Source organism: Macadamia integrifolia, chromosome 10 (assembly GCF_013358625.1).
Source record: "Macadamia integrifolia cultivar HAES 741 chromosome 10, SCU_Mint_v3, whole genome shotgun sequence".
Taxonomy (NCBI): Eukaryota; Viridiplantae; Streptophyta; class Magnoliopsida; order Proteales; family Proteaceae; genus Macadamia; species Macadamia integrifolia.
Genome location: NC_056566.1, coordinates 19,485,303 through 19,510,985, shown reverse-complemented (window position 1 = coordinate 19,510,985; position 25,683 = coordinate 19,485,303). Strand labels below are relative to the sequence as shown.

At 37.4% G+C, this 25,683-nt stretch overlaps 3 protein-coding genes across 3 annotated transcripts in view; all 3 read left to right on the top strand.

Annotated features, from left to right (window-relative positions):
* Positions 1–404: 404 nt before the first annotated feature.
* Positions 405–5,362, top strand: LOC122092458 (40S ribosomal protein S18-like). The gene is made up of 4 exons (XM_042662778.1): positions 405–565; positions 704–864; positions 1,421–1,609; positions 5,039–5,362. Exons 1-4 carry the CDS (start codon positions 563–565, stop codon positions 5,142–5,144), a joined length of 459 nt encoding a protein of 152 aa, XP_042518712.1. The 5' UTR covers positions 405–562; the 3' UTR covers positions 5,145–5,362.
* Positions 5,363–7,379: 2,017 nt separating this feature from the next.
* On the top strand, positions 7,380–19,524 carry LOC122091500. The gene is made up of 3 exons (XM_042661488.1): positions 7,380–8,600; positions 15,886–16,193; positions 19,017–19,524. Exons 1-3 carry the CDS (start codon positions 7,543–7,545, stop codon positions 19,370–19,372), a joined length of 1,722 nt encoding a protein of 573 aa, XP_042517422.1. The 5' UTR covers positions 7,380–7,542; the 3' UTR covers positions 19,373–19,524.
* Positions 19,525–24,541: 5,017 nt separating this feature from the next.
* The window catches only part of LOC122091642 (FRIGIDA-like protein 4a), a 4,026-nt gene continuing 2,884 nt past the window's right edge, over positions 24,542–25,683 (top strand). Inside the window, exon 1 of the mRNA XM_042661675.1 lies at positions 24,542–25,522. Within this exon, the coding sequence (XP_042517609.1) occupies positions 24,634–25,522 (889 nt within the window). The 5' untranslated portion in view covers positions 24,542–24,633. The remainder of the gene's footprint in view (positions 25,523–25,683) is intronic.

Genomic DNA, 25,683 nt, shown 5'->3' with positions numbered 1-25,683 from the left:
ATCACCGCTGCACTTGCTGTTGTTCTTCTGGAGCCCATGCTAGAATAATCCGAAGCCCAAGATTAGGCCTACCATCACGAGCACAGAGATTTCGAAAATAAAGATCTTCGTCACTTTCCCCGCATAGCACATTTTCCAAATGATTATTCTTCTTCGTCTTCTTCCTCCATATTCTTCTCAAGGAAAAAGACGATAAGAAGTTAGAGGTAAATTCGTCATCTCCTATAGATTAAGGGTATTTTGGAATTTATGAAAAAAATGTAATATACTTAACGGTTCCTCACTCACGGTCAGGGTACAGTTGATAGAATCTATAACTTGAAAGAAAGAGAGTGTAATTTCAAACTTCATAGGAGAGTGTTATGTAATACTTGAAATATACAGGGGAAGGGAGTGTAATTTTTTTTTTTTCCTCGTATTAGGGTTTTGGAACTTCTCAAGTCCTCATACTCTTTAAAGCCGTCGTCGCCGAAAGAGCTGTTCTCTCTTCTCTTTTCCTTCCTCCATTTTTCCCTCCAGCAGAGAAGACTGAAGATTAAGGAGAGGCGTCTAACGTTCAGCTATGGTGAGTTTTCCCGTTATATATTTTTTACTCTACAAAAAACTGCCTCAATCCCATCTTGTTTGTTCTCCCCTACCAAAAAACAAGGGGAAAGAGGTGACCTGTCTCTCTAATCTTTCGTTTGATATTCTGATTGTGTAGTCTCTCGTTGGGAATGAAGACTTTCAACACATTCTTCGTGTTCTCAACACGAATGTCGATGGAAAACAGAACATCATGTTTGCTCTAACTTCGATCAAAGGTATCGGTCGCCGTTTTGCTAACATAGTATGCAAGAAAGCCGACGTCGACATGACCAAGAGGTGTTTTTCCTTTCCAATGTTATTTCTTTCGGATTTTACTAATTGGGTCTCCGGTTTTTAGGATTAAGTCGGCGTCTCCTTACTGGGTTTTGGATTGTACATTTGTTTGGATCTATCGTTGTTCTGTGTCATTACTGTTATGCTTGGAGTTGAAAAAATGATTTCAATTTATTAGTTGTTTTGATTAATGTTTGAGCTACTTAATGTTTGATTTATTCACATTTACTGATCTTACATATCCATCAGAGAACTCAATGGAGCTAATTTTGACCACTTCCTTCCATCAATGGCCAATGGTTTATTGATGTTATAGGGATTAAGTTGATATTCTGTAGGGTTCAGGCGGCCTTTAGTCAGCAACAGAGGATTACAGTGGCGCTCTTATCTTAAATTTTATTATAAAACGCTAATTTGATACTTGCTTCTAATTGCAGTAGGTATATTGAATCAATTACTTTTACTTGGGTGTTCTTGCTTTGTTCTGTTTTGTTTCTTAGCTTTTCGTAATTTGTATTCTGTATTGGGATTTCTAAACTCTGGCACTCTGTTTCCACAGAGCCGGTGAGTTATCTGCTGTTGAGCTTGAAAACCTCATGGTGATTGTTGCAAATCCACGACAGTTCAAGATCCCTGATTGGTTTTTGAACAGGAAGAAGGATTATAAGGATGGTAGGTATTCCCAGGTTGTTTCCAATGCGTTGGACATGAAACTAAGGGATGATCTTGAGAGGTTGAAGAAGATCAGGTTCGTTCTCCCCACTGAATTAAGTTTTGTTAGTCCTCCAACATGTTTATTACCGGGTGTTTTTTTTTTTTTTTTTACTCTTGTTCATTGTGTGTTTCTTTCTTGCATATTTAGCTCAATTTGATTTTTTTACTGGTTATTAGAGCATCTCTCTTCTGTATTAATATGGACAAAGTTAATCGGATTACATGAGTATCTATCAAAATGAAATGTGATTACATGGATGGGTGTGTGGTTGACTCAAGGATTAAGCATACTCACCTAATGGTGTGGTTTGGATAATCCTTTCCTGTACTCTTGCAGTTGCATATGTGTATGCTGTAAGTGTCCAAGTGACAGGCTGACCCAAGATTTATTGGCCAATCCTAGAAGGCTGTTATCTCGTTTCTTTGGACTTGGGGTAGAGGAGGGAGCTGTTTTGTTGTGAAGTTGCATTGGGACCGAGCCAGGAATTACAATATTTAGGAAATTTACTTTATTAAATTTTCATTTCAGAATGTGGGAGTTGTAGGCTTGTAGCCCAAAACAGGGATATATAGGATCCATTTATTATGAACCTCCTCCTACAATGTGTAATATAAAATTGTTGGTAGGGACTCAAAGGGTAATTGATATTTATAACTAAAGGCTATCTATGTGTAACTTTTAGAATTATAACACTTGTTTGTAATAGTTACATAATTTATAAGGATTGCACATAAATGTTTAACTAGAAGTAAAAAAATTCCCTAAATTTGTGCTTAAGGAAAGTAAGATGTTCCATATGCGTAGGAATTTGTATTTTTATGCCCTTATTATGTTCATTTTGGTGTCCATATTTGTTCTTAAAGTTCTCATTTATTTAAACAAGTTCAAAATATGGATTTACCTTATAGAGGATGAAGTATGCCCAAATTTGGGGTCCTGAGGCTCATGGAAGAATTTCTGAATTAGCCTCATTGAAAAATTGGGTTATAGGTTTGGAGTTCAGTTTCTAGCCTTCAAAGGTTACCCCTTGAATGTGGGTAAGGTTTGGTTTAGTAGTTGAGAGCCTTCCTCAAACCTCTCAATGAGGCTTTGCAACTGGTCTCATTGAAATCTGTTGGGTTTCAGATGGGATGTGGTTTTTTATGATCAACATTTGAAAATTGGGATAAAACGCATTGAACTAATCAAAATAATTGCTTTAATGAATTTAAGTTTATTTAAACAATAAAAAACATGTTGGGGAGTTTATAGATGAGTTTTGGATAAAATTTGGATTAAAAAGATGTTGGTGAGTTTAAAATCAGTTTGGACTTAAAAAAAACTCTGTAAAACTCATGAGAACCCATTATATTACTTTTTGGTCCGATTTATGGTTGAATCGCACCATGATGGTTTGAAGTGGGTCAAATTATGTGTTGTCATCTGCGTGTACAGGCACTGACAACGGCTGACATCATTTGCGTGTGCTGGTGCGGGTCAGTGACGCATGTTGAGCATTTCGAGTTGCCCCAGCCCAAATGATTTTATTATATTTATATTTTTCTTTGTTTTACCTTGAAAGCTTGAAAAAAAAAAATACATAATTTTTCAAATTGTAAATCCAAGTTGAGTGATTCGGATTTCATTAAAAGGCTTGTATCAAGTGCTATCCAATGATGTAAAAAGAAAAAACTATTTTTGTAAATAGAATGCTGGAAAATTCATTTGAAAGTGGGTCCTGTATGACAATTTTTTTTTTACATAAATAATAGACAAATTAAATCGTTTTCAATTTATTTTTCAAACACAAGGATTATAATGATGAGATATGCTTAATCAAAAATCTTGGACGGATTTCAAGGTTATTGATCATGACCTGATCGACTTTTTAAGGGGTATTTTGGTTATTTTTTAGTTATTTCTTTTGAAAATTTTGAAAGGGTAATCCTCATTTGGTGGTTGTAGACATCTAGTTGTCGGAGGCTTTCACTGCAATGATTAATGGGTGTCTTCAAATGACCTGTGAAATCGAATTTGTAATTTTGGTGGTCTTATTTAGCCCCCATATGATGAATGTACCTTTTCGTGAAGTTTTGGAAAAGTAGTTGAAAAATGACCAAAATACCCCTGGGATGGTAGACACTGGGTTTTTGGCCAGGCCCTGAAACTGAGACAACTCAAAGACTTCGTTCTGTTTTGATTGAGATTTAGTTCCATGGTCATAATCCTTGTATTAAAAGATGGTTTGAAAACTATTTGATTTTCCCATTATATAATGTAAGATTTTATTTTTAGCCCTATGAGATCCGTTTCCAAATGGATTTTTTAAACTATGTTTAGCTAAAGTTGATTCTGATTTTCATACCACTGTCCAGTATCTGGGGATGCTTTCCTACAACTTCTGGATCACTCAATTTGGACTTTTGGTTTGGAAGTTTTGATTTTTTGTCAGTATTCAAGGCAAAATTAAAGAAAAATATTGGCATTAGCTGACGTTAGTGCCTACATGTGTCGGTTGAAATGCTCCGAATAAGCTTGAACTGGTATGAATACCTAGACTAGCTAGAATTGTAGCGTAAAGGGCTTTTATTGTGTTTTAACTAGTTTTGTTGTCCAAAATCCAAATTGGGGCCCAAAATTAACTAATTTGACCATAACCTAATCTAGAACTCTTCTTTAAGTTTTGAAGAAAAGATTTAAACTAACAATTATTTAATTTTAAAATATAAAATATACATAAAAACCCTAATAAAAGACCTTACTACATGATAGATATAGGAAAATATTAATATGCATAGAAATATCATGAAATTTATACCATACACAAATATGACCGAGGGAAATGTAGTGCACGAATTTGCATTATATAAGTATAAATCTTATAGACATTTCATGCTTTGAGTTATTCTTATTGAACAAAATTTGCAAAACATTAATCCTAGTAGCTTCTTCTCTAACGATGTTAGACTGAACTTGGCCTTTTTTGTTGGACCTTTCCCCTTGCCTCGCAATATTTGATGTTGGCTGATGCTGGTGCAAAAAGAGAAATAAAAAGCCAGCCAGGTCGAACAAGTTTTTTTTTTCTTGGAACAGAAAAGAAAAAAGCAAAATGTTATTTAAAACTGATGGAAATTGCTGAAGGAATATACATCTGATCCTTGCATGTAGGTTCTGCTCATTTGTATCTGATTGGCTAATGGTGTGAATAATCCTTTTTAAAGCCAGAAATCTTGAATCAGTAGTGAATATAAGTGGTTCTTTTATTCTTGATTCACAATGTAGTTTGAAAATTGCAAATGATGATTTATCGGACAGACATACTAGCAAACCATGAGTGAATAAGTAGGTCCATTCATGGATTTCTGTTATTTGTTCTGCTATTGGTACACAAACTCTGATTCTTGATTCTTCTCTTGATCTCTCTCAAACTCTTCACCTATAGCTTGAGATGTTAACAGTGGTCATTGCTTCTTGGCAAGACAGGAACCACCGTGGTCTCCGTCACTATTGGGGCCTAAGGGTTCGTGGTCAGCACACAAAGACAACTGGCCGCAGGGGAAAGACTGTTGGTGTCTCAAAAAAGCGATGAACTTTTATCCCGTTTCCTTGCTTTCTACATTTTTGGGGGTTTTCTCTTGTTACAAATATTTGTTACCTTTTCTGGGTCTAATATGTTATAGATCATTAAATGAGTGGCTTTCTCTTTTATAGGTTTGATGAATTTTTGGATGCCCTCAGTTATGTTTTCTTTATCTAGGTTCAAACATTGTTGTTATTCTGAGTTATGAATCAATTTTGATTTGTTTACCTTTTGGTAGTTTTTGGGAGATCATAAATATAACTTATCTGTGTGTGTGGGTAAGAGAGAGGGAGAGAGAGAAGCCGGTTGATGGGGGTGATGAGGCTCCTTCACTTCTGTTTGTTTTCAAGGGAAAGAAAGTGCAGGAAAGTGAAATCAATTATTTTCTTTACTTCTCATGTTTTACCTTGAGGGGTTAACCATACATTGATTGCGTTTGTCCCTAGAGATGGACAATCCCTTGAAACTGTAGAGGACTACAGGTCTATTAGTCTTTGTACAAATTTTTTTTTTTATGACAAAATTATTACTGTATTAGTTTATTGCCGCTATAGAGGAGTTCTCTTAAATACTAAAAGCCTATAGGAAATTAAATTTGTTTAAGGGGATTAAGGTAGGAAGGAATGCCTTGGAGATTATTACACATCTCTTACTTGGTAACATATTTCTTGTAGAGCTTCTAAGCATGATGTTACTACTTGCTTCTTGTTTTGAATATTTGTCAAGATTTATTATGGCAGCAAATTAACAATCATAATAGCTGGGGTAAGGCTGGGTACATTTGCCACAACTGGACCCTGTGGTAGCTGTTGTCTCGTGCACTAGTTTGCTCTTAATGGTGGGGTATTTTTATCTTTTGTTATTAAGAACATGGTTTTCCAATATTTCAGTATTAAATCCATTGCCGAATCTTTTTATGTCTTTGCCTAAAAATACAGCTATCTCTTGGAATCATGTAGTGTGAATTGGCAAATGGAAAACTCTTCTTTTGTCTCAAGCAAGGCATGCTATCTTGATTAATTATTTGCTTAATTGTATAATAATAATATTGTTAAAATTTTATCTATTTAAGAAAAAATGTTGTGTTGGCTGGAGGGGGTTGGAATTAACATTTCCATTTGGGTGTTGAGGAACAGTTAAAGGGGTATTAGGGACTTCATACTATAGGGGTAGAGCATTATGACCTTAAATGGTTTATTCTGGTTATAAAATTGACACCGTTCACCTTTCAATGATTTAGTTCGGTTTGAACATTTAGTATGAGAGTGTGTGGGAGACAGAGAGAGTATGAATGTATATACTGCTATAAAGATGAGAGAAAATATATAATAGAAAGGGGGAAAAAAGCCTGGACTTATCACCCCCACTCTCTGTGCCCCTGTGCATGTTTTCCATGGTCCTCGTGCTTGTATTGGCCAACCAACCTATTATTTTTTTTTCTTGGATAGGTGCCAACCAACCTGGTTGCAATCTCTTGCCCATAATAAACATTATGAGCCTTTTAAAAAACATGTAGATGGGAGACTGGTCTTACAGGGAAGGGGAAAATGACCATCTTACTCTTTTTGTCATTGGCTTCTATGCGGGTCCAAGGTGCACCTAATCGGGAGGAGAAACACCACGTGCCAACATTTCCCATGATCAGACACAACACCTATTTTCGTGGGTCTTTCCCGCATATAATATAAAGGGAAAATAAGGCTGTCTAGTTGGGTTGCCCTTGCGCCCACACATGAATGCATGAAATTGCTACCTAACCCTTTGTGAAATAAAAAAATCCCCTCTACATATATATGCCCTTGCACACGTAATCTTTTGCCCTAATATAAAATATATTTTTCTTTGTAATAAAACACATATGAGACTAGTAACTTATGCTAATATTTATCTATTTCATAATAGAAGGTAAATATATCACTTTATTGGAGCGAGGAGAGACAAACCGACATATAGAGATACTAGCATACACTACGCAGCCAAACAGGGTACATTATCCCCATTCATGTTCAGCCTGGCCGGTCTAATCCCAATAAGTGAACCACATATGTTCAGCCAAGTACAATTTGCAGCTTATAGAACGACCCATAAAACAAACCTAAAGTCCAAGTCAATATTACTGTAGTCCACATGTAACGGCGGGACCCACAAACCTCATCAGCTGATAGGCAATTTATGCCTCATCAGCTGATAGGCAATTTATGCCTCATCAGCTGATAGGCAATTTATGCCAAAGTTGCCAAGTGCCAGCCATATAAGCTCTTCTTCACCACACCAGCATCAGTCTCTGCCTACTCCTCTATGCGTACTTGTTAAGCGAGAAGACAGGAACTGTTTTTTCCGATCTGTCCATTGTTTCCAAACCCTGATCTTAAAACCCTAATTCCTTTTCGTGAAACATAAAGAGAAGATGACGGGAAGTAACCTTAAGGGCTCCTCCCATAAGTCATCTTCTTCGTCTTCTCACCGGAAAAGCAGGTGGGAATCTGGTAAGAATACTAATTCCGATCGTAATTCCGGCCCCGCCGGTGATTCAAATCCCCCCAAACCTTCATCGAATTCTAAGGATGATTCAGCAGCTCCTGGCCCATCGAAACTTCCTCACGATCCAATCCCTCCATCAGCTCCTGGTCCTTTTCCGTCAGGCGGACCTGGTGCTGGAGCTGGAACTGTAGCCGGAGCTCAATTTCCGTTTCCAGATCCGGCTGGCATTGGTCCTCCTCCACCGCCGGCTTATGGCTTTCACATGCTTGAGCGGCGAACCCTCGCGTTGGCCGATGGTAGCGCTCGGTCTTACTTTGCTCTTCCCCCTGATTATCAAGACTTTCCGCCTGCTGAGAAGTTCTTAGCATTTGGGCGTGAACCGGGCAGTCTTGGGTTAGGGTTTGGTAAGCATTTTCCACCTGGTGGGTTGAGTCCTGAGGGAGGCTTCCGTCGTGATGGCAATGAGCTATTTGGTCGTGGTGGTGGGGGGCAATTTGATCACTGGAATTCCTTAGGACTTGATGGGCGGCTGCCACCGGAAGGTTCACTGAAGAGGAGGTATGGAGACGAGGACGAAAGGGATGGCAGAGAGAGAGAGGAAGTTGCGAGGCAGCGACATCAGCTCTTGCGGTATGGGAACCCTAATGCAAATTCCACTGGGTTTTCGTCCGGTTCTGGCGACCGGGAAGATTACTTGTCTGGGAAAGGTAGCCCATTTCGACGGGATCCTCTGGACTCTAACAGGGGAGGGGATGATTTCAGTTTGAGGTCTTCAAAGCTTATGAGGGTTGGAGGGGATTACGGCGATATACCTTCCAGGCATGGCGTTGTTGAGGAGGGTCTCAAATATCCTGATGTAGACGCACATGCTCTGAAGAAGGCGTTTCTTCGTTGCGTAAAGTTAATCAATGAGAATGCATCTGAAGGAAAGAACTATCTGGAGGATGGGAAGCATGGACCTCTGCAATGCCTTGCTTGTGGCAGGTTCGATATACTTGGGATATGGTTATGCTTATCTATTTTTTCTTGTATAGTTTCTAATATTGGTGTTTATGGTATCAAATATATGTATACTTACCTTAGCTACTGAAAGTGAACGACTGGAATTCTCGGATGTTAGAGGAGGATGTAAGGGGGAGGCCTGGCAAATTCTGCTATGCAATTGGTTATCAAGTATTCAAGTTAACCTTAGGATGTGCTATGAAGGGCACCTCGTTGGGTTGTTCTGAAAAATATTTTTTTTGTATTTGAAGTTGTGTGTGGGGGGAGGGGTGATTTAAATTGTCCATGCACTTATCTTTATGATTGCATGTGTTATTTTATTTTATTTTTTTTCCAGCTGCCTAGGCAACTAATTTATCGAATTTTACAGTTAAATGAGGTAGGTCTGTATATATATTTCAGAAGCTTAAGGAGTCAAGGTGATACAAGTGACAGATACTCATGGAATTATTACTGGTTTTATGGAATGGAAGGCTCAGATAATTGAAGGAGCCTCTGAAATGGGCTGGATTTATGTGAGGCGATAGTCATTTTGTTGGTGTCTTATGGTTAGAAGCAAAATAAGCTGAGTACTTGAAGTTCATGAATGTAATGCTTTTAGTGTATTTAGGAAAGGGGCTTTCTAAATGACACCTTTGTAGGCGTATTTAGAACTTGGCACCTTTTAATTGCCCCTTGTCTTATTCCCGAAAGTTCTTTAAGTCCGGGGTATAAAAATGTTTTAAAAAATAATTTGAAAGTGACCTGCCATTATGTCTTTATTAGAAGTTTTCATTTTCTTGCATATTTTTTTTGAGGACACATGTGAAATGATAGTATTTTACCTTCATTGGAAAAAAAAAGTGTGTTATACTAAAAAGGTAAAAAAAAAGTAAGCTTACGAATTATTGGACACCTTAAGGAGTGTCCATAAGAAAATCCCTTTAGGAAAAGTTGGTATTTAGTTTAGCGTTCTTGCTATTTAGTGACTAGGGTATTGGGTGGAGTTAGCTTATACATAGGATTTATTTGTTTCTGGGAGCTAGATTCCGGATATTGTTCGTCTTTTTTCATTTGATCATTGAGAGATGTCTGTGCTGGAAATATTTACTTATTTATTTTGAGGGAAATAATATTCTTAGATTTTTCTGCACTTTGGAAGTTCCTCTGTCTTCCTAGATGTAAATTGTTGAAGCGAGAGCTGCTAATTATGAAAACAAAGTAGTTCTCGTAATTTGGATTACATCTAGGAAGCTTCGGTAAAGCTCTAGCGAGGAACAACGATTGGCTAACCCTGGTAATGCTGTTTGATTGTTCAATCTGTATTATCCTAGCCAATTTTAGTTTTAGGCTGTGTGGTCGCTTATTTTTGTTCACTCCCTTGTTCTCAACATCAGTCTGGTGCTAGTAATAAACTCTGACATGTAATGGGAACATATTCTATCTATGATAGTATGTCATTTCTCAACAATGCACCCATCATCATGAGAGAAGAACCAAAAGTATAAGGAGGAAATGTAGTGTTGAAGCTATTTAATAGGGCATTTCTGAAGGAGTTGTCTGACAGGTTTGGCTATATAGGTCTATCACAAAAGGCTAAGAGACAAGCGTGGTTCGATGACACATTTGTTTGTTATCATCAAAACCAACTTAGGAGGTGGGTGGATGTCCCCAACAGGAGTTGGGACGTTGGTGCTATTTAGACATGCTGCATTTGCACGCCATTTTTTTTTTTTTTGCATTGATCTACCATAGATACAAAAGTATGATATGGAAGAAATAGCTGGTGAAGAGATATGTCTCTCTTTAATATTGACTTTAATGGTAGTTGAGGCAAGCAGTGTTTAGAGTGAGAAATATAATGACATTGGAGAAGACTTGTGTGGCTCTCTGTACATATTTTTTCTACCTTTTTATGATGTTACCTTTAGTTTTAGCAAGACAATGTGAGATTGGGCCAAAAACTAATAGTTTTCAATGTAGAGCCTTTGGATTCGTTAGTTTAGGTATGATGTTTTGAATTGCATTGCTGCTAAGTTATTATGTGTCCTATACATTCTAGAGTGTAGACTATGGACATTTTTTTTTTTTTTGGGGTGGGTGTGAATGAATATGAACCCCCTTGAAATAATAAAAAACTATGACATTATTATTTCCAGTTTGTGTGAAATGCCTGAGCTTATTGTTAGGAGATAATTTTATATATTTTTTTATGTGGTATTTGATTGATTTCCCCGGAAAGAAAGTTGAATTGAATGCTGACCTTTTGATGTGTTTGTGAGGTTTCCGTTCTTGAATTATGTATCAATGATTCATTGATAATAGATTGGTAGTCAACATGCTAATTTGTTTATGTTTTTGCATGTGATTAAATGGGCCTTAAATGGAAGAAAGAGTGGTGTTTGTGAAGCATTTCAATTTCATATTTAGCGTGGCTTTAGTGATTTAGGTATTAACAGTTGTGTAATTGAATTTCTGGAGCCTTGGTGAATCCAATTATGATGTCACTGCATATTAGTAAGCTCCTTTTTTTGAACTTTTGTTCTGTCACTTGTTTCAGCGAGGAGTTGGTAAATTTACCTGTTGTTTGAGTGTCCCTAATGTTCCATACAATAGGCTGGGATTTCTGACAGTTGCATCAAAGTGAATATGCTGATTGCTTTAGCTTTTTCAGGGTCCTACTGCGTGTCTCCAGTGACTTAATAGGCTCTAGGTTTTGTTTTGATGGCGCTATAAATTTGAATTTGTGTGTGAAATATCGAGAAAATAGGATTTGAATGTCTATGCTAGTTGGAACTGCATGTTTCGTTACAGGATGCTCGGAAGAACGATTCTGTTGGTTGTGTGCTGGTTGGAACTATTTCTGTTTTAACAATTTCCCCTCTGAAGCTTGAATTTCTAAGTTGATGGTTTGATATTCAGCAGATACATGCCTCTTCACTGTCTTAGGAATCTTAAGGTGCCTGTAGTTCTGTTGAATTTCGAGTTGTGTTTCAGGTCTTATTGGATTGTTAGAGTATTTAGAATTTCAGAATTCTAAGGTGGCAGGAATTTTTTGTCTCTATTTTTTACTGTAGTCATCAGAAACATTTTTTATTCAGCTTAAGATATCCTTTCATGGAGGTTGATACTTATAGAGTTTTGTGGTACGGTTCTTTTCTTAGATGCAACTGTTGAGCAATAGATTGCTTAATATAGTTCTATTGTCTGTGTTGTATGCTTTTTTGTTGGTATTCTTGGAAAATGCTTGGAAGCTTTTGATGTTTTGTGGTCATGCATGTACATCCATATAGACTTCCCCTAACCCACGGGGGAATTCGGTTTTGGCCTTTGAGCCTATATTGTGCATTTCAGATATGAGCCTGGCTTCTGACTTCTGAAATAGAAAGGGGGAGGGGATTGTAACAGCTGAAGCTACATGTATTTAAGGGTTTTAACACTGCGAAATAGAAGGAATAGGCTAAATGTTAATTTAGAAAGATTTTAAAGCGTATCAGCCGACCCGGTCTACGAATCTATTCCAACTATCAACGAATTCCTAGGATTTTTGATGGAATGAGGGTTGTAATTCTTTCTACTTCTTGAGGTATAATGAAAGATCGAGAGGCTCGATTTTAGAAGGAATTGTTGGATCATTTTCCAAGATTTTTCAAGTTTCGTAAATTGTGGCTGTTGGATGAGTCTTTTCTTGACTGTATTCGCTCTTTTTGGGCTGCTCCTATGCAAGCTCTCTTACTTTATTTTTCTGTCGTAAGTGTTGAAGGTTGAAGTGGCGCTTTAAAGATTGACTCGAACTCAAGACCTCGTGGTGAGTGTGGGCTTTGCACGCCACAATCTCACCTACTGAGCTAGACAGTTGTTGTCAAGACAAATGAAACAGAAATGTGTGCCTAGGTTTACTAGACCAGCGTCAAAAAATTATATATATTGATGCTGCCCTTTCCAGTGTGTTATTTGTCTGCTGTAAATGAATTTATATGCTTGAGATCTGTGTGGCATTGGATATGCAGGGAATATAATTTAATTGGTTCTCAACAATATTTAGTTTCTGGTCCCTGGCTATTGACAATAGGATGCATGGGTAGTGTTAGTGTATGGGTTTTAACCATTTTGTTTTTTTTTGTCCCTGCCTAGGCAGCAGAGACATTCATTTTCACTGAGCTTGAGTGTAGAAGTGAACATTCTTGGCTAGTAGCCCAATATTCTCTCTCTCTCTCTCTCTCTCTTGCCTGCTTTGATTTTTTTTCTTTTGTTTGTATGGAGATGAATATATAGCTATTAGTCTTGTGAGTTACGTGTATTTACCGGTGTGACAATGGTTAATGTTGACAGTTCTCCTTGATTCTTTCTTGCTTTACAAATTAATTAACTTTTTTAAAATCCAAAATTTATGGGCAAGAGATCAGAAAAGCCTGATATGCAGTGCTATTTGCATACAGGTAAATGTATATGCATTGGTATCAGTGTTTGTTTTTCTTAAAATTTTGTCCGTCTTTTTTTTTTTTTGGATAGATAGGTCCCAAGGAGAGTTGAACTCATAACCTCCTTGCCAACTGAGATACCCCCTTGTGGCTTTTTCCTTGGTCTTTATCAGTTGTTTCTTTGATTGAGGGTGCTTGCCTAAATGTCTCAGTCTGAGAAATAGATGCACGGCACACATGCATATTTATTTCTACAATAATGGTTGCCTTTTCACTTTAACAATTGGATTTTGCAAAACTGTGATGAAAACAACTATAGTTACTGACTTACTGCAGAAGAATGTTGCAATTTTTTGTTTACACCTTTGGTTTAGTTGGTTAAGGTTGGGCAATTTGTGCCTTCTAACAACTGGCTGTTGCTGTCATCTGCAATAATTTGTGCCAAGTTGCTCTGGTTTATAGTTCTTTATATATTCTTGGATTCAGTGACCATTTATGGCTTAGATTTACTCCTCCCCCCCACCCCCCCTCCCCCTACACACACTGGGTATGTATGGGTGCATGAAAAATGATGCATGTGTTTTTACCTTGCTATCTTAATTTCTGAAAAGCCCAGGCAATGTCTTCCTGCACTGCCTGGCTCAAAGATCAGCATGGTGTTAAAGAAAAAAGTTCTATACCCAGGTTTGAATGGGCATTATCTGGGAACTACATCTGGTTTGATTCTATTAGATGCATGGATTGATTTTTGATTTACTTTTTTTTTTTAATTTTTTTTAATTTTTTTTAATTTTTTTTTATTTAGATGCATATAGAGTGCATGCTATTTTTGTAGTCCTCGGTTCTTCGGTACTTCGTATCATTCTCTGTGGGAGCTTATGGTTTTAAGTTAGGGCAGTCTGGAATTTAACATTTGCTTTAGGATAAGTTGTCATATTCAGTTCATTATGTTATGTATACAACAACAACAACTCAGCCTTATCCCAACTAAATGGGGTCGGCTACAGGGATCCTTGTTCTCCAATCAGCTCTATTTGACATCATACTTGATACAGGGCCTAAGCTATGCATTTCTTCCCTTACCACTTCTCCTAAGGTTATTTTAGGTCTGCCCCTATCTCTTTAGTTCCTTCAATCTGAATCATGATTGTGTTATGTATCTTCTAAATTAATTCAGATACATTAATGGTTTTGAATATTTCTGCTTGCTCTGCATATGTGTGAGCAATCTCTCCACAACCTTCATAACAATGGATTCTATTCCTAACATGAGTACCAATTGAAGAGGACATGTTTGAACTATGTACTTGAGAATTAGTCCTTGGTTTTATAGTTCAAAGTAAACTTGCAGTATTATTCATTTTACAGCGGGTGAGCTGTTGTATAATGAATTTGTACTAGTTTTCCAACTTTATGGCACCCCTCTGAGGTTTGCTGTGTAGTTTTTGGTTTTTCGTAAAAATTTTAAAGTGTATAGTTCTTCTGTACTTTGCAAAGAGGATCTAGAGTTCATCCTGTCATAAGAAATAGTTCTTGGCAACCATTTTAGGATAGGATGATGTATACTTTGAAGGGCTTGTGATCTTTAACTTTGTTACATGGAGAATGTTTATGAGTCAGTGTAGTTAGTACTGCCACTTTTTTATATTTTATGTATGGTCAAGTGTTTATAAATAGCGGATGAACTACCTAGTCTAGCTTTTGGATTTTCAGACTGTAAAACAGCAGCTAGAAATGAAAGTGGTTTCTGTAAGACAGTTTGTATGCAAGTAAAGATGAGCTTATGGATTCATGCTGTCATTTTCACCTACTTTAGTGGTTGTGTGTTGAAAACTTGCCGTTTGCCTTGGCCTATTAAATTTTTTGGGTTTTGTTCTCTATTCTTATTGAGGACCCAAGGATTTTATTGTACAGTCTGGTTATCTAGTTTGATGGTACAGCTGGATGTTGTGAGTGTTCTTTGACTTGGCCAATGGTTTTCTGCAGAAGGCAGTTCCAATATTTTACTAGTCTGTTCAACTGGAACTATGAACATCAATTATTGTGGTGGTCCAACTTCCCATTTGGTTTGGTATGCTGAATCTGATTGCCTCCCAAAGATTTCATTTCAATTGGAATTTGGTTATTCATGATGTACGATGATCCCTGTTAAGCATCCATGGCTGAATGGTTAAAGCGCCTAACTCATAATTGGCACTTTGTTAGGTTGTCAATCATAGTTATCTTAGTTCTTTTTACAGCTTTAAAAGCTGTAGTGTTGTCACATTTTGTGGTTATGTGATTAATAAATTTTTGATAGATTATGAGATCAATAATTCTTCATTATAAGTGGCCCTTGACCTTTGTAGTTCTCTCTTCTGGAGTCATGTTGCATTGTTGCTGCTGTAATGAGAATTGATATTATATTAGGAAATGTATTTATCTGTACCTTATGGAGGAGAATTACTGATTTTGTTGTTAGATAACCTAATAGGCCTTCTTTTTCCTTTATAACTAGCGAGCCCGAGCTCCCAAGGATCACTTTTTAAGGTTTCTTCTTGTTAGGATACTGGTTTGGTCTTTTAGAAAATTGTATGCTTCTACCTTCATTATAGTTTGCATGCTGATTTCTTGGTGCAATTATTTGTAGAGGGTCAAGCTTTTTAGTTCACTGAATGCGTATACATATTCAAAGCTTGATGAAACTAAATGATTATCTTAGCTACAGCATTGAAGTTATGGCTTTATGTTTGGTACCTTTCTCTTCATTCTCAGTTCTATGGATTCCTTTGTGTAGATTTTCAAGCTATAGGTTATTATTAAAGTGGATTTAGGGTTAGGAGGCTGAATTGTTTGTTGTTCAATGCACATTGTGTGTGAAACTACAGGGCATCTAAAGATTTTCCGGATACGCATAGTCTTATAATGCACACATTCAACTATCAGAATTCTGACTTGCGTGTGGATCACCTTGGCTTGCACAAGGCCCTGTGTATTATAATGGGGTGGAGCCATGCAAAACCCCCTGAAAACTCGAAGGCGTACCAGTCATTATCTGCTGATGGAGCAGCAGCTAACAAGGATGATCTGATCATGTGGCCGCCTGTGGTGATTATTCACAATACAAATTCTGGAAGGGGAAAAGATGGCCGGATGGAGGGTATGGGAAATAAATCAATGGAGAATAAACTTAGAGGTATGATTCCTTCCACTTATTTTTCATGCTGCTACATTTTATTAGAATGTCTTCCTTGCAGATGAATAGTGTTGTGGCTTTGGAAATTCTGTTTGTCTCGAGTTAGTGATTTAATTATCTCTTCGGTTTGAGGTGTTTCAGATCTTTTCTGTGGTGATCATTTACAAATTTACATGTTTGCAGTTTTTTTTATCATCCAGAATTTCTCTCAAAGCTCTCTGTCACTTCACTCTGTTCTGGCATAGTTACTTCAAGAATGTGTTGAAGTTTAGTGTGCAAGTTTTACTTTTAATTTGATTTTCTACTTGGTGGGAATTTTCGTGATTTTATCGTGAGAATGGGTGAATGAGGTTTTTAGGAATCTCACGTATATGATTCTTCCTTCTTTGTTTTGTGGTCTTTTGTTTGTGTTGTTTGCTTTCTACTCTTGAGCAGTTATTATGACTGCCATGAAACAAAGCTCAAAATGGTCTCATGAAAATCTGAACTATGTTCCAGAATAAACCACGATGTGTCTTTTCAAATTAACTTGCCCGAAGGAGAAAAGAAGTTGTGGGTCCCAATCATTGCAATAGGGACTGAGTATCAAAATGGGGAATACTGTGAAAAATTCCCCTTAGTTCTATTCAAATGTTTGAATTAGGCGAAGGGAGTAGATTAAGATTTTGGGAGTGGGTCTGGGTCTGGTATTACTTTTTCACTTTCTGTCTGCTGTTGGATTGGGTACTTCGATTGTCAACTAGGAGGAGGTGGATATGTTTAGTAAAAGACCAATTAAGCTATGTTATACTTTTGATGCAAACCAGGGTTAAGGAAACCCAACTTTTTTTTCTTCTGAGGCCCTATACCAAGAGAATTTTTTTACTGAAGACCAATTTCCCAAACTAATCTGCAGTACATACACTGACTGAAATCATTTATCAGATATGTGATCACAGAATTATTTACGAACAGATACAAGATGGCTGTCACAATATAGATCCTCACTTAAAAAAGAATTCCAGGAATTAACCCTTGTCCAATTCATCCTAAATTTTTTTGGAAGGATGTGTTGTAAGTACATCCTCAATTTTGATGATGCTAATTCTAATTCTAATTCAAAGGGCTTTCAGAGAAATTATTTAAGTTCCTGGAAGTGGCAGCACAGAGCACACAGAGACTACCAATGGTAATTGAATTCCAAACCCAAAGGGTGGGGGGAGGGGGGTTCCTTTTCCATCTTGTTAGTTTATTCGATGTCTATGGTTGATCAGTATCTATCCTCCTGGGAGGGGGGAGGGGGGGGGGGCAGGGGGGAGGGGTTTTGCAAAAGCTGTATTATTGGTGGAGTCTCACATTTTGAATCTCTTCTACCCTGCTTCTTTTCATCTTCCCCTGAGAGGGTATCCCGAGTGAATGCTGCATTGTAAGAGGGATTTTTATGGCTCTCACTGTTATCATTGCTTTGGGAATCTGGCATTGTTCTAGGCCAAAACTGCACTCTATAAATTACTATTGCGGTGCTAACTGTTCAAAGTGTAGATTGAGAGAAAAAAAGCATGAGAGTGCCAAATTCAAATAATTACCAAATTTTAGAGTGTTGAGAGTGTGCAATACATACAGACATGTATATATGTACTTGTACGTATCTAGATGTTCATAATTGTTGATAAGAACTCAAGTATATTTACATAATAATATATTTGATTTACAAGTATATGCTTTAACTCTGAACCAATATAAGTTGTGGGTATAGTGAATTGTGCTATTTAGCCAGCATTGAGAGGCCATTAAACGTACAAGGAATGTAGAAATTGGGATACAAAATCTAGTTGGACTAGAATAGCATATTCCAGAGTTAAAAGAGAAGTTACATATAGCTGAATTGTTATAGAGAGGGGCAAAAACTGTCGACAACTAGGAACTTATTTTATCTTGTTTCTTTCTTAATCTGCTCATAATTCTGTTAGTTTTCCATTCTGGTTGTACTTCGGCGATCACATGCGTACTATTTCATGGCCTTATTTAGTTTTAGTTGCTGCCGTGCATCTTCCCATCTATTATAGGATTCCATTAGTACTTTTGAAGAGAAGCCTGATGTTTAGTCAGTTCAAAATTATTTGCAGATTGTTTTGTTACCTCCTCTAATGAGATTAACTTTGCTTGCCTGGATATTATGTTATAATGTTAGGCTCTTAATTCAAAGTTCTGGGAGAAGCCTCAGGCCCTCAATACTTTTACTCATGTTGGAGTATTCAAGTGTTGTGGTTTTCTGTGATTGGCTTGCTGTTTAGTGTTGAATTTGCCTCTTCCCCCCTCCCCAGGGTCTGAATATGTATTTCTATCGACTCTTGGCAAATTATTTATTGTTAACCAGAGGTGATGCATGTGATGCTCACATCATCATAATATATGGTGGTCTCAGATAACAAGGCAGTCTTATTTATATGCTTCATTTGTGGATTGAGTCAATTATGAATAGTTTCCTGAACTTTTTAAGGAAACATATACCCTTTTGCTGAAACATCTATCTTGCTATCTCTTCATTATGTTGCTAATGTCTGAGCCAACCTATTAGTTTCTGGATTATAGGGAGAACGGTTCCTTTTGAGTGGCTTCCAATTGTGGTGGATTGTAGTTACAATTGGAAACCATCTCATTAAAAAATATGACATAATTAGTTGATCAGTGGCACTCCCAAGCTTTTGGTGATGATCATTAGGTACCTTTTTTATTATTAATATTATTTTTAAGAAGAAATGGGAGGGGGAGTGTGTTTCATAGTCAAACCCATCTACCTGGAACTCTGGAATTATCCTTTAACAAATATTTCTTGGCTTCTAGATCTTGGTTTTGGCGGTGGGAAGTCTAAGTCCTTGTATGGGAAAGATGGTCATCTGGGCATTACCTTGGTGAAATTTGCCGGTGACCAGTCTGGCCTGAAGGAAGCCATTCGACTAGCGGAATTCTTTGAGAAGGATAACCATGGCCGTCAAGGCTGGGCTCGTGCACAGTCTTCACAATTGGGCATGGATGATGAAAAAAATCCAAACCTGGTGAAGGTGGATGAGAAGACAGGGGAGAAGAAGAGAATCTTCTATGGGTATTTAGGAACTGCATTTGATCTGGACAAGGTTGACTTTGAGACGAGGAAAAGGGCTGTGATTGAGAGCCGAAGTGAGTGGAAGCCATCTAATTAATTTCAATGACAATGTAAGGTACTGTATCTTTGAAATTGCTGTTCTGGAGATGATAAACCTCCTAATCTTTTTTTTCCCCCATAATAGTTTTGGGAAAGCAGGTAATGTTTAAATTGTTTTTCTTTTCCTTAATTTGATTTATTTTGGGCTAACATCTTCACATGGTTACAACTTACCATTAGTGACTGATGGTTGCAGCAGATGGTTGGTAGGCTGTTCATCTATGTTATTTAAATCTCAGTTGTATGTTTCTAGGTGGGTTACATTTGGGTATCTTGTGGCTCTCACAACATGTGAATCTGAATATCACTTCCAGTGGTTGATTATTAACTTTTTTTCCCCACCTGCCAATTTGAGAGTTTTTTTACAAGTGGGTCATTAGACGATATTAGTATATCATGCCATTTGATGGCGTTATGTTTATGTGCTGGTGAATCATTTGGAAAGGAACTAGGTCATATTTTGATTGTTCTTTTTTCGGGCTTATACTGAAACAAGTGCTGAAACTACAATATCAATCCTGTAGTTGAAAGGAAAAACCCAGAAGGGTAGTTTATTTTATTTGATACTTACTTTGGCATCAGGGCTAGCTGCCTTTATGAATCACTGAAACATATTCATTATTTATTTAGTTATTTTTTGTGTTTTAAGTCCATGGAATGTGGTTCTGCTAGTTGCACAGGAATGTGCGAACTATAAGTTTGCTTCCTGTAGGTATGTGAATCAGTTATATGATCTCCACTTCGCACTGTGCCAAATTTATTAACCAGAATTATGTGGCTAGAGGACTCTTTCTTCAATAGAAGAAGATTTTGCAAAGCCACTAGATATATTACTTGTTTTTCTATTGATTGAAATTTTCAATTCTGTAGATTTTTATTCTGAGAGGCAAATCGTTTTAGTTTTGCAGATCTCTGTAAACTCTTAATCAATGTATTACAGGATTTAGTAATGGCTCGTGTTCTCCTTACTCCTGATTTAGTCGGGAAATGCGAATCTGGATCATTGAAATGTGAATAGATTCCATGGCTAGTTTCCTGTTCTTGAGAGATCATTGAATCACCCCTAACAATTAGACCAAATGGTGAACATTGAAATCACCTCTACAAATTTATTTCGAGGCTACTTTTGCTCGAGGAACAGGCGTCAATGGACTATGTTGGGTGATTTTTTTTGGATGAGGGAAAAGAGAAGCACTATACAAATTGCTGTTCCATCACCTGAATATTAAGAAACTTGGACACTATAGGAGTTTGTGAGATCTTAAAGATGTCAACCAGAAGCTCCCATTGCCAACAAAAGGGTTGTGATGTCCCATTCCAAAATCACCATTAAAAATCAGTATAGGTAGATTCTATGGAGGGAAATTACGATAATCAATTTTGGGAATTGCTATGAAGGGACAAGAGAACTGGTGAGAGGCATAATATTTAAATCAGTCACCCAGCCAATCAAGGATTTTTAAGGCTATATAATACCCAAAAGGTTCTTTCGGAAGGAAGAAAAGGCTGTCTGGAAGACAAGAAAGGGCAAGAATCAAATTGAATACGAAGTGAGAAAAAGGCGTTTGTGGATGTGTGGATAGGCTGAGCCAATCGTTTCATGGCTTGTTTCAATTTTATTTTATTTTTATTTAACTTCACACCGGACCATATGGAGCCTCAATGAAATAATAATTAAATTAATTAATCATATGAAAGGGTGAAGGGTGTCTTTCTGCTGAGGTTGAAAGCCATTTATATGATTACTGCATGGAAAATTAGTCTATGCTCTAATTTTGCCAACATATCCACTTTATGTTTTCGTTACTAATTTGATCTACATGTTCACAAAAATGTGTGGTTCGACTTAGCATATGAATTAGCCAAGGTTGTCTATTTTTAGGAATTATACACTAAATTTTTCGTGTTACCAGAAAAAAGAGCATGTTTGTTTATGGGAGAGTTTCTTAAAAGGTAACGTGGTCCTTGCACCAGTGCGGGTTTGCAGGGACCAATAGGAGCACATGTAAAAGCATTAATAGTGGAATTTTTGTTTTTCATGGAGGCAGGGATGGTCATTTTGCCCGTCCTTGTGTCTAAGTGCAAAGGCTATGTTGTCGGTTCTTTTTTCCTCTTATTTATTTCTGTATTTACTAATAGTCTAAAACATTACTTCTATGGGTAATTAGTGAATTTTGATTTTCCATGACCCTTATTTAGGGGAAATTCAATTCTAAAGGATCTTGTGTGACTTGTGATGTTTGTGTGGGATAATAGATTTTAAATTAAAAAGAAAAAATAGAAGTATAATAGCTTTTGAAGGTTTGATCCTTCTATCATCATCTCGCCTTTTTTGACATGATAGTAAGTAGATTAATAGTTCATAGTAAGTGTGGTCCAGTGCCCCCTTTATTGCCCCTTGTGGGTCCTTATTTTCCCTTCATCCTAAAGAAGGGGGAAAAAAAGAAGAAGATATAATAGTAGTCAAAGACACATCATAGGAACATCCCCTATATGGTGTAAGCTACTTAGGTTTTTCTCCCCCACAACATTATGTCCTTGGTCATGCTAGAATCAAGTCCCACCATATGCATATATTTTCTCACCAGTTTGTCAATAGTCATTTTAGGTCTATCTTTACCTCTCCCAGTAAATCAGATATAGCTCAGCGAGTTTTTTTTAATAGAAATTAGAAAATCTTTACAACACCTCAGGGGGTGTCTAAAGGCAGCGTAATTATTATTTTATAAATTAGATCCGTTGATCGTCCATGATTGTTTTCGTTTCAAGATATTTTGATTTAGCCCCTAAGTTTTCAGATCTGAGGGGCTGATTCTTGGGTTTATGAGACTTTCTGGAAGATTTTGTTCAGATTTGAATTGAAAACTTAGTTTCTCAATTTAGAATGAGGGGACTAACGCAAATGGTCATTTTCTGTTTTATTTTTTATTTTTTATTTTGCCCTCTCCCATGTTGGGACAGTTCCCACATGGATCCACCATTGACGTGCCATGGGTCCTATGCACCAGAGGTGGGTCCTGCACTTCATAGACGATGGATCCCCTTGTGGAGATGCTTTCATGGGACAGGATCCAGATTAGAGGGGCAGATGCGGATCCTCTGTAGCGTGTTATACTGTGTAGTGCAGATCTAAGGATTAGGAACACCTTTGACCAATGTATCATGATGTTGGGCTGATCATGATCAGTAGACTTGAGACTTACAAAGAAATGTAGATGGTGACGAAATTACCATGTTCATGTCCATGTCCGTGGCCTTCTCATCATGGGACCCGCGCTCAATCTTTTCTCCTTTTCTTTCAGTTTTAACTCATCTCAAGCTTCTCTTCTACGTCTTCTTCTTTCCTTCCCTCTTTCTTGGCTGGTCCTCCACCTATTTAGTAATCTTCTTTTCAAAGTTCACTCAAGGTTTCACACTTATGAGGTACAAAGCAGTAACAGAGAAGCTAGCTTTCTACTCTAACCATTGTGGACTCTGTTGATAATACCATCTTGTGCTTTGCTAGGATTTAGATCCAGTGGGCCAGAGAGGGACCGGCAAGAATTAAAACAGGAGAGAGATTGAAACCCATGTTTCTCTCTTGTGTTTCACTTTCTCTCTCCTATTTGTGTCTTGTTGGTCCTTCTCCAACTACCCTCGGCTTGAGAATATCTGAATCAGGTTTGCCATTGGTCTGGCATGAAAGGTTTAGATCTAGATCCTCTCCAATTCCATCCCAACCTCTCACATGCATGCAACCCAACACCTAGTGCATGCCACCCCAGGTATGCTTTTGAGAGGTTGGAAGAAGTTGGAGAAGATCTTACTCATGACAATTCTTTACCGTAAGCAGTGAGTCAGTAGTGAACATCCATAGGTTAGAGTGCATGGCGGGCCCTCCTAGCCATTGGAAGCTCATTGTCGTTTACTGAAGAGGATTTGGACTCATCATACTCCTACATGACAAGAAAAATGAAAAAAAAAAAAAAGGTTTTCTCAGAGATTGGGATCCTCTCCAACGACTCTTCTTCCGTCCTCTCACTAATTAGACATAGGCATAAGGGTGTCAATCATTCTAGAACTAGGTATTCGGTTCGGTTCCAGTTTCGGTTCTAAGGAGTGTTAGTGTGATCTAGAACTGGACCAAGTCCTGTCTCAGTTTTGAAAATTGGTTTTCGTACCAAACCTGTCCGGTTCTAGTACGGTTTCAATTCCTATTTGAGTTTTGTATACGGTTATTTTTTGGTTCCAATATCCAGTTTTAAATTCTGTTTTATTATGCAGAAAACAAAATACAGATGCTCATTCCTTAGGTTATTGGTCTTTCCCAACAAAAGAGGGTTTTAAACTTAGAGTATAACTATAATTCTATAAGATAATTAAAGTGATTAATTGTGCAAGGTTTCTATTTAAGTGACGTCTTTTTAGAAAAAGGAAAAAGTTACATCAAGTTATTTGGTTGGATTTTTAGTTAGAATCGTTGGCTATTAACATAGATTCACATCCAAATCAAATACAATTATAAACATTTATTTCAGATCCATGATGTAACCATATTATAATTGATTTGATTCGACGATTCTAGGTATTCGATCTGAAACTGGATTTAATTTTTAGTTTTGGTTCAAATTTAAGACCCTTACATAGGCATGCACGCATAGTTATATGTAAGAGCCAAGTGGGTACATTAGGATGTTTTTGGTTATATAATTCATTGGAGTTTTATTCTGGATTTGACAATGAGTCTATAGAGAGTGTTTTTGTTGAATTGTATTTATTTTTAAGATTTTCCAAAAAACTATTTAGTTATTTATCCCCATTTTTGTGATTTTTCTGAATCACCACTTAACATGGACTATTTATCAAAGGGCTAAGATTATGTGTGTCAAGTATGAATTTTGTTATTTACCTTATTTCTAAATGAACCACATTTAATTTTACAAGGTGTTTCAAATAAATTAGTATTTCTAAGTAAAATCAACTCAAAAAACTATCAAACAATTTAAAAAAAAAGGAGAATCGCATTTCAGTAGAAAAACTTTTCAACGAAATATGTAACCAAACACAACCTTAGCACTCTTTTAAACCAGCCAGCCGTCCATAATCCACATGTAGACTTTAGAGCTTCCCACGTCAGCTAGTTCGTACATTTCCCCCCATCTTACCCACTTTACTTTTTCTCACCCACTCTTCCTCTGAGAGCTACTTTTTCAGAACCTCACTTCCATTTCTAGGGTTTCGATCTTCCTTTCCTCTTCTTTGCTCAATTGCGAAGAAACTATGGGATCTCTTGCCGTTCCTGATCCCGGCGATATGTTTCAAACGAGTTTCGATGATTTTCAGAGGCAGACCTCGTTGATGACAAGCTGTACTCTGTTGTGGAAGGAGCTTTCTGATCACTTCTCTTCGTTAGAGCAAGATCTCAAGAAGAAATCTGATGCCTTGAAGGAGAAAATCCAAACCCTAGATCACAAAACCAAGGAAACCGTTGATGTTCTGGTGAAGCGAGAGGTTTCGATCGATGGAAATGTGGAACAAGCGCTGGTTAAAGTTGAAGAACGTAAGGAAGCTGCGCTGAAGGCTTTTCAGAAAAGAGGGGAAGAAGAATTTGATGATAGTGAAGAAGGTATGCTTTTGAAGTTGCGATCTTTTTGTACGAAGATGGATTCTGAAGGATTTTGGATGTTCGTAACTACGAAGAAGAAAGAATTGGACAAACTTCGTGCTCAGATTCCGTTGGCTTTGTCTGATTGTGTTGATCCCGCGAAGTTCGTTATGGAGGCAATTTCCGAAGCTTTCCCAGTTAGCAAGAAGGATGAGAAGTGCGAACGGTCGAATGATATGGGTTGGGCTTGTGTGTTGCTCCTCGAGTCGCTCATTCCTGTTGTAGCGGATCCCATTCTTGGGAGTTCACGGCCTCTGTTGACGCCGAGAGTGAAGCAGCGGGCTAAGGAGATGGCAGAGACTTGGAAGGAGAGTTTGGATCAGAGAGGGGGAATTGAGAATGTGAAGACTCCTGACGTACACACGTTTCTGCAGCACTTGGTGACGTTTGCGGTTTTCTGTAAAGAGGACGCCGATTTGTATCGGAAGCTCGTGATTGGTTCTGCCTGGCGCAAGCAGATGCCTAAGCTCGCTATTTCACTTGGACTGGGTGATAAAATGGCTGGTATGCTTTCCTATATGCGCCTGGGTGATTATATTTGATCGTGGTGTTTCTTTTGCTAATATTGAATCATTAAATTTCTATCCAAATTACTCGTTTTGGGTGTTCTCGATGTTATGGTCAGAAATTTAATGTTGATTCATTTATTGTCTGAAATATCATCT

Excerpts from the sequence above, each read along its gene's own strand:
- LOC122091500 (XM_042661488.1), top strand. The coding sequence starts at position 7,543 with ATGACGGGAAGTAACCTTAAGGGCTCCTCCCATAAGTCATCTTCTTCG. Across the intron at positions 8,601-15,885 it reads CAATGCCTTGCTTGTGGCAG|GGCATCTAAAGATTTTCCGG; the intron begins GTTCGATATACT and ends GTGAAACTACAG. Across the intron at positions 16,194-19,016 it reads AATGGAGAATAAACTTAGAG|ATCTTGGTTTTGGCGGTGGG; the intron begins GTATGATTCCTT and ends CTTGGCTTCTAG.
- LOC122092458 (XM_042662778.1), top strand. Across the intron at positions 865-1,420 it reads GACGTCGACATGACCAAGAG|AGCCGGTGAGTTATCTGCTG; the intron begins GTGTTTTTCCTT and ends CTGTTTCCACAG. Across the intron at positions 1,610-5,038 it reads GAGAGGTTGAAGAAGATCAG|GAACCACCGTGGTCTCCGTC; the intron begins GTTCGTTCTCCC and ends TTGGCAAGACAG.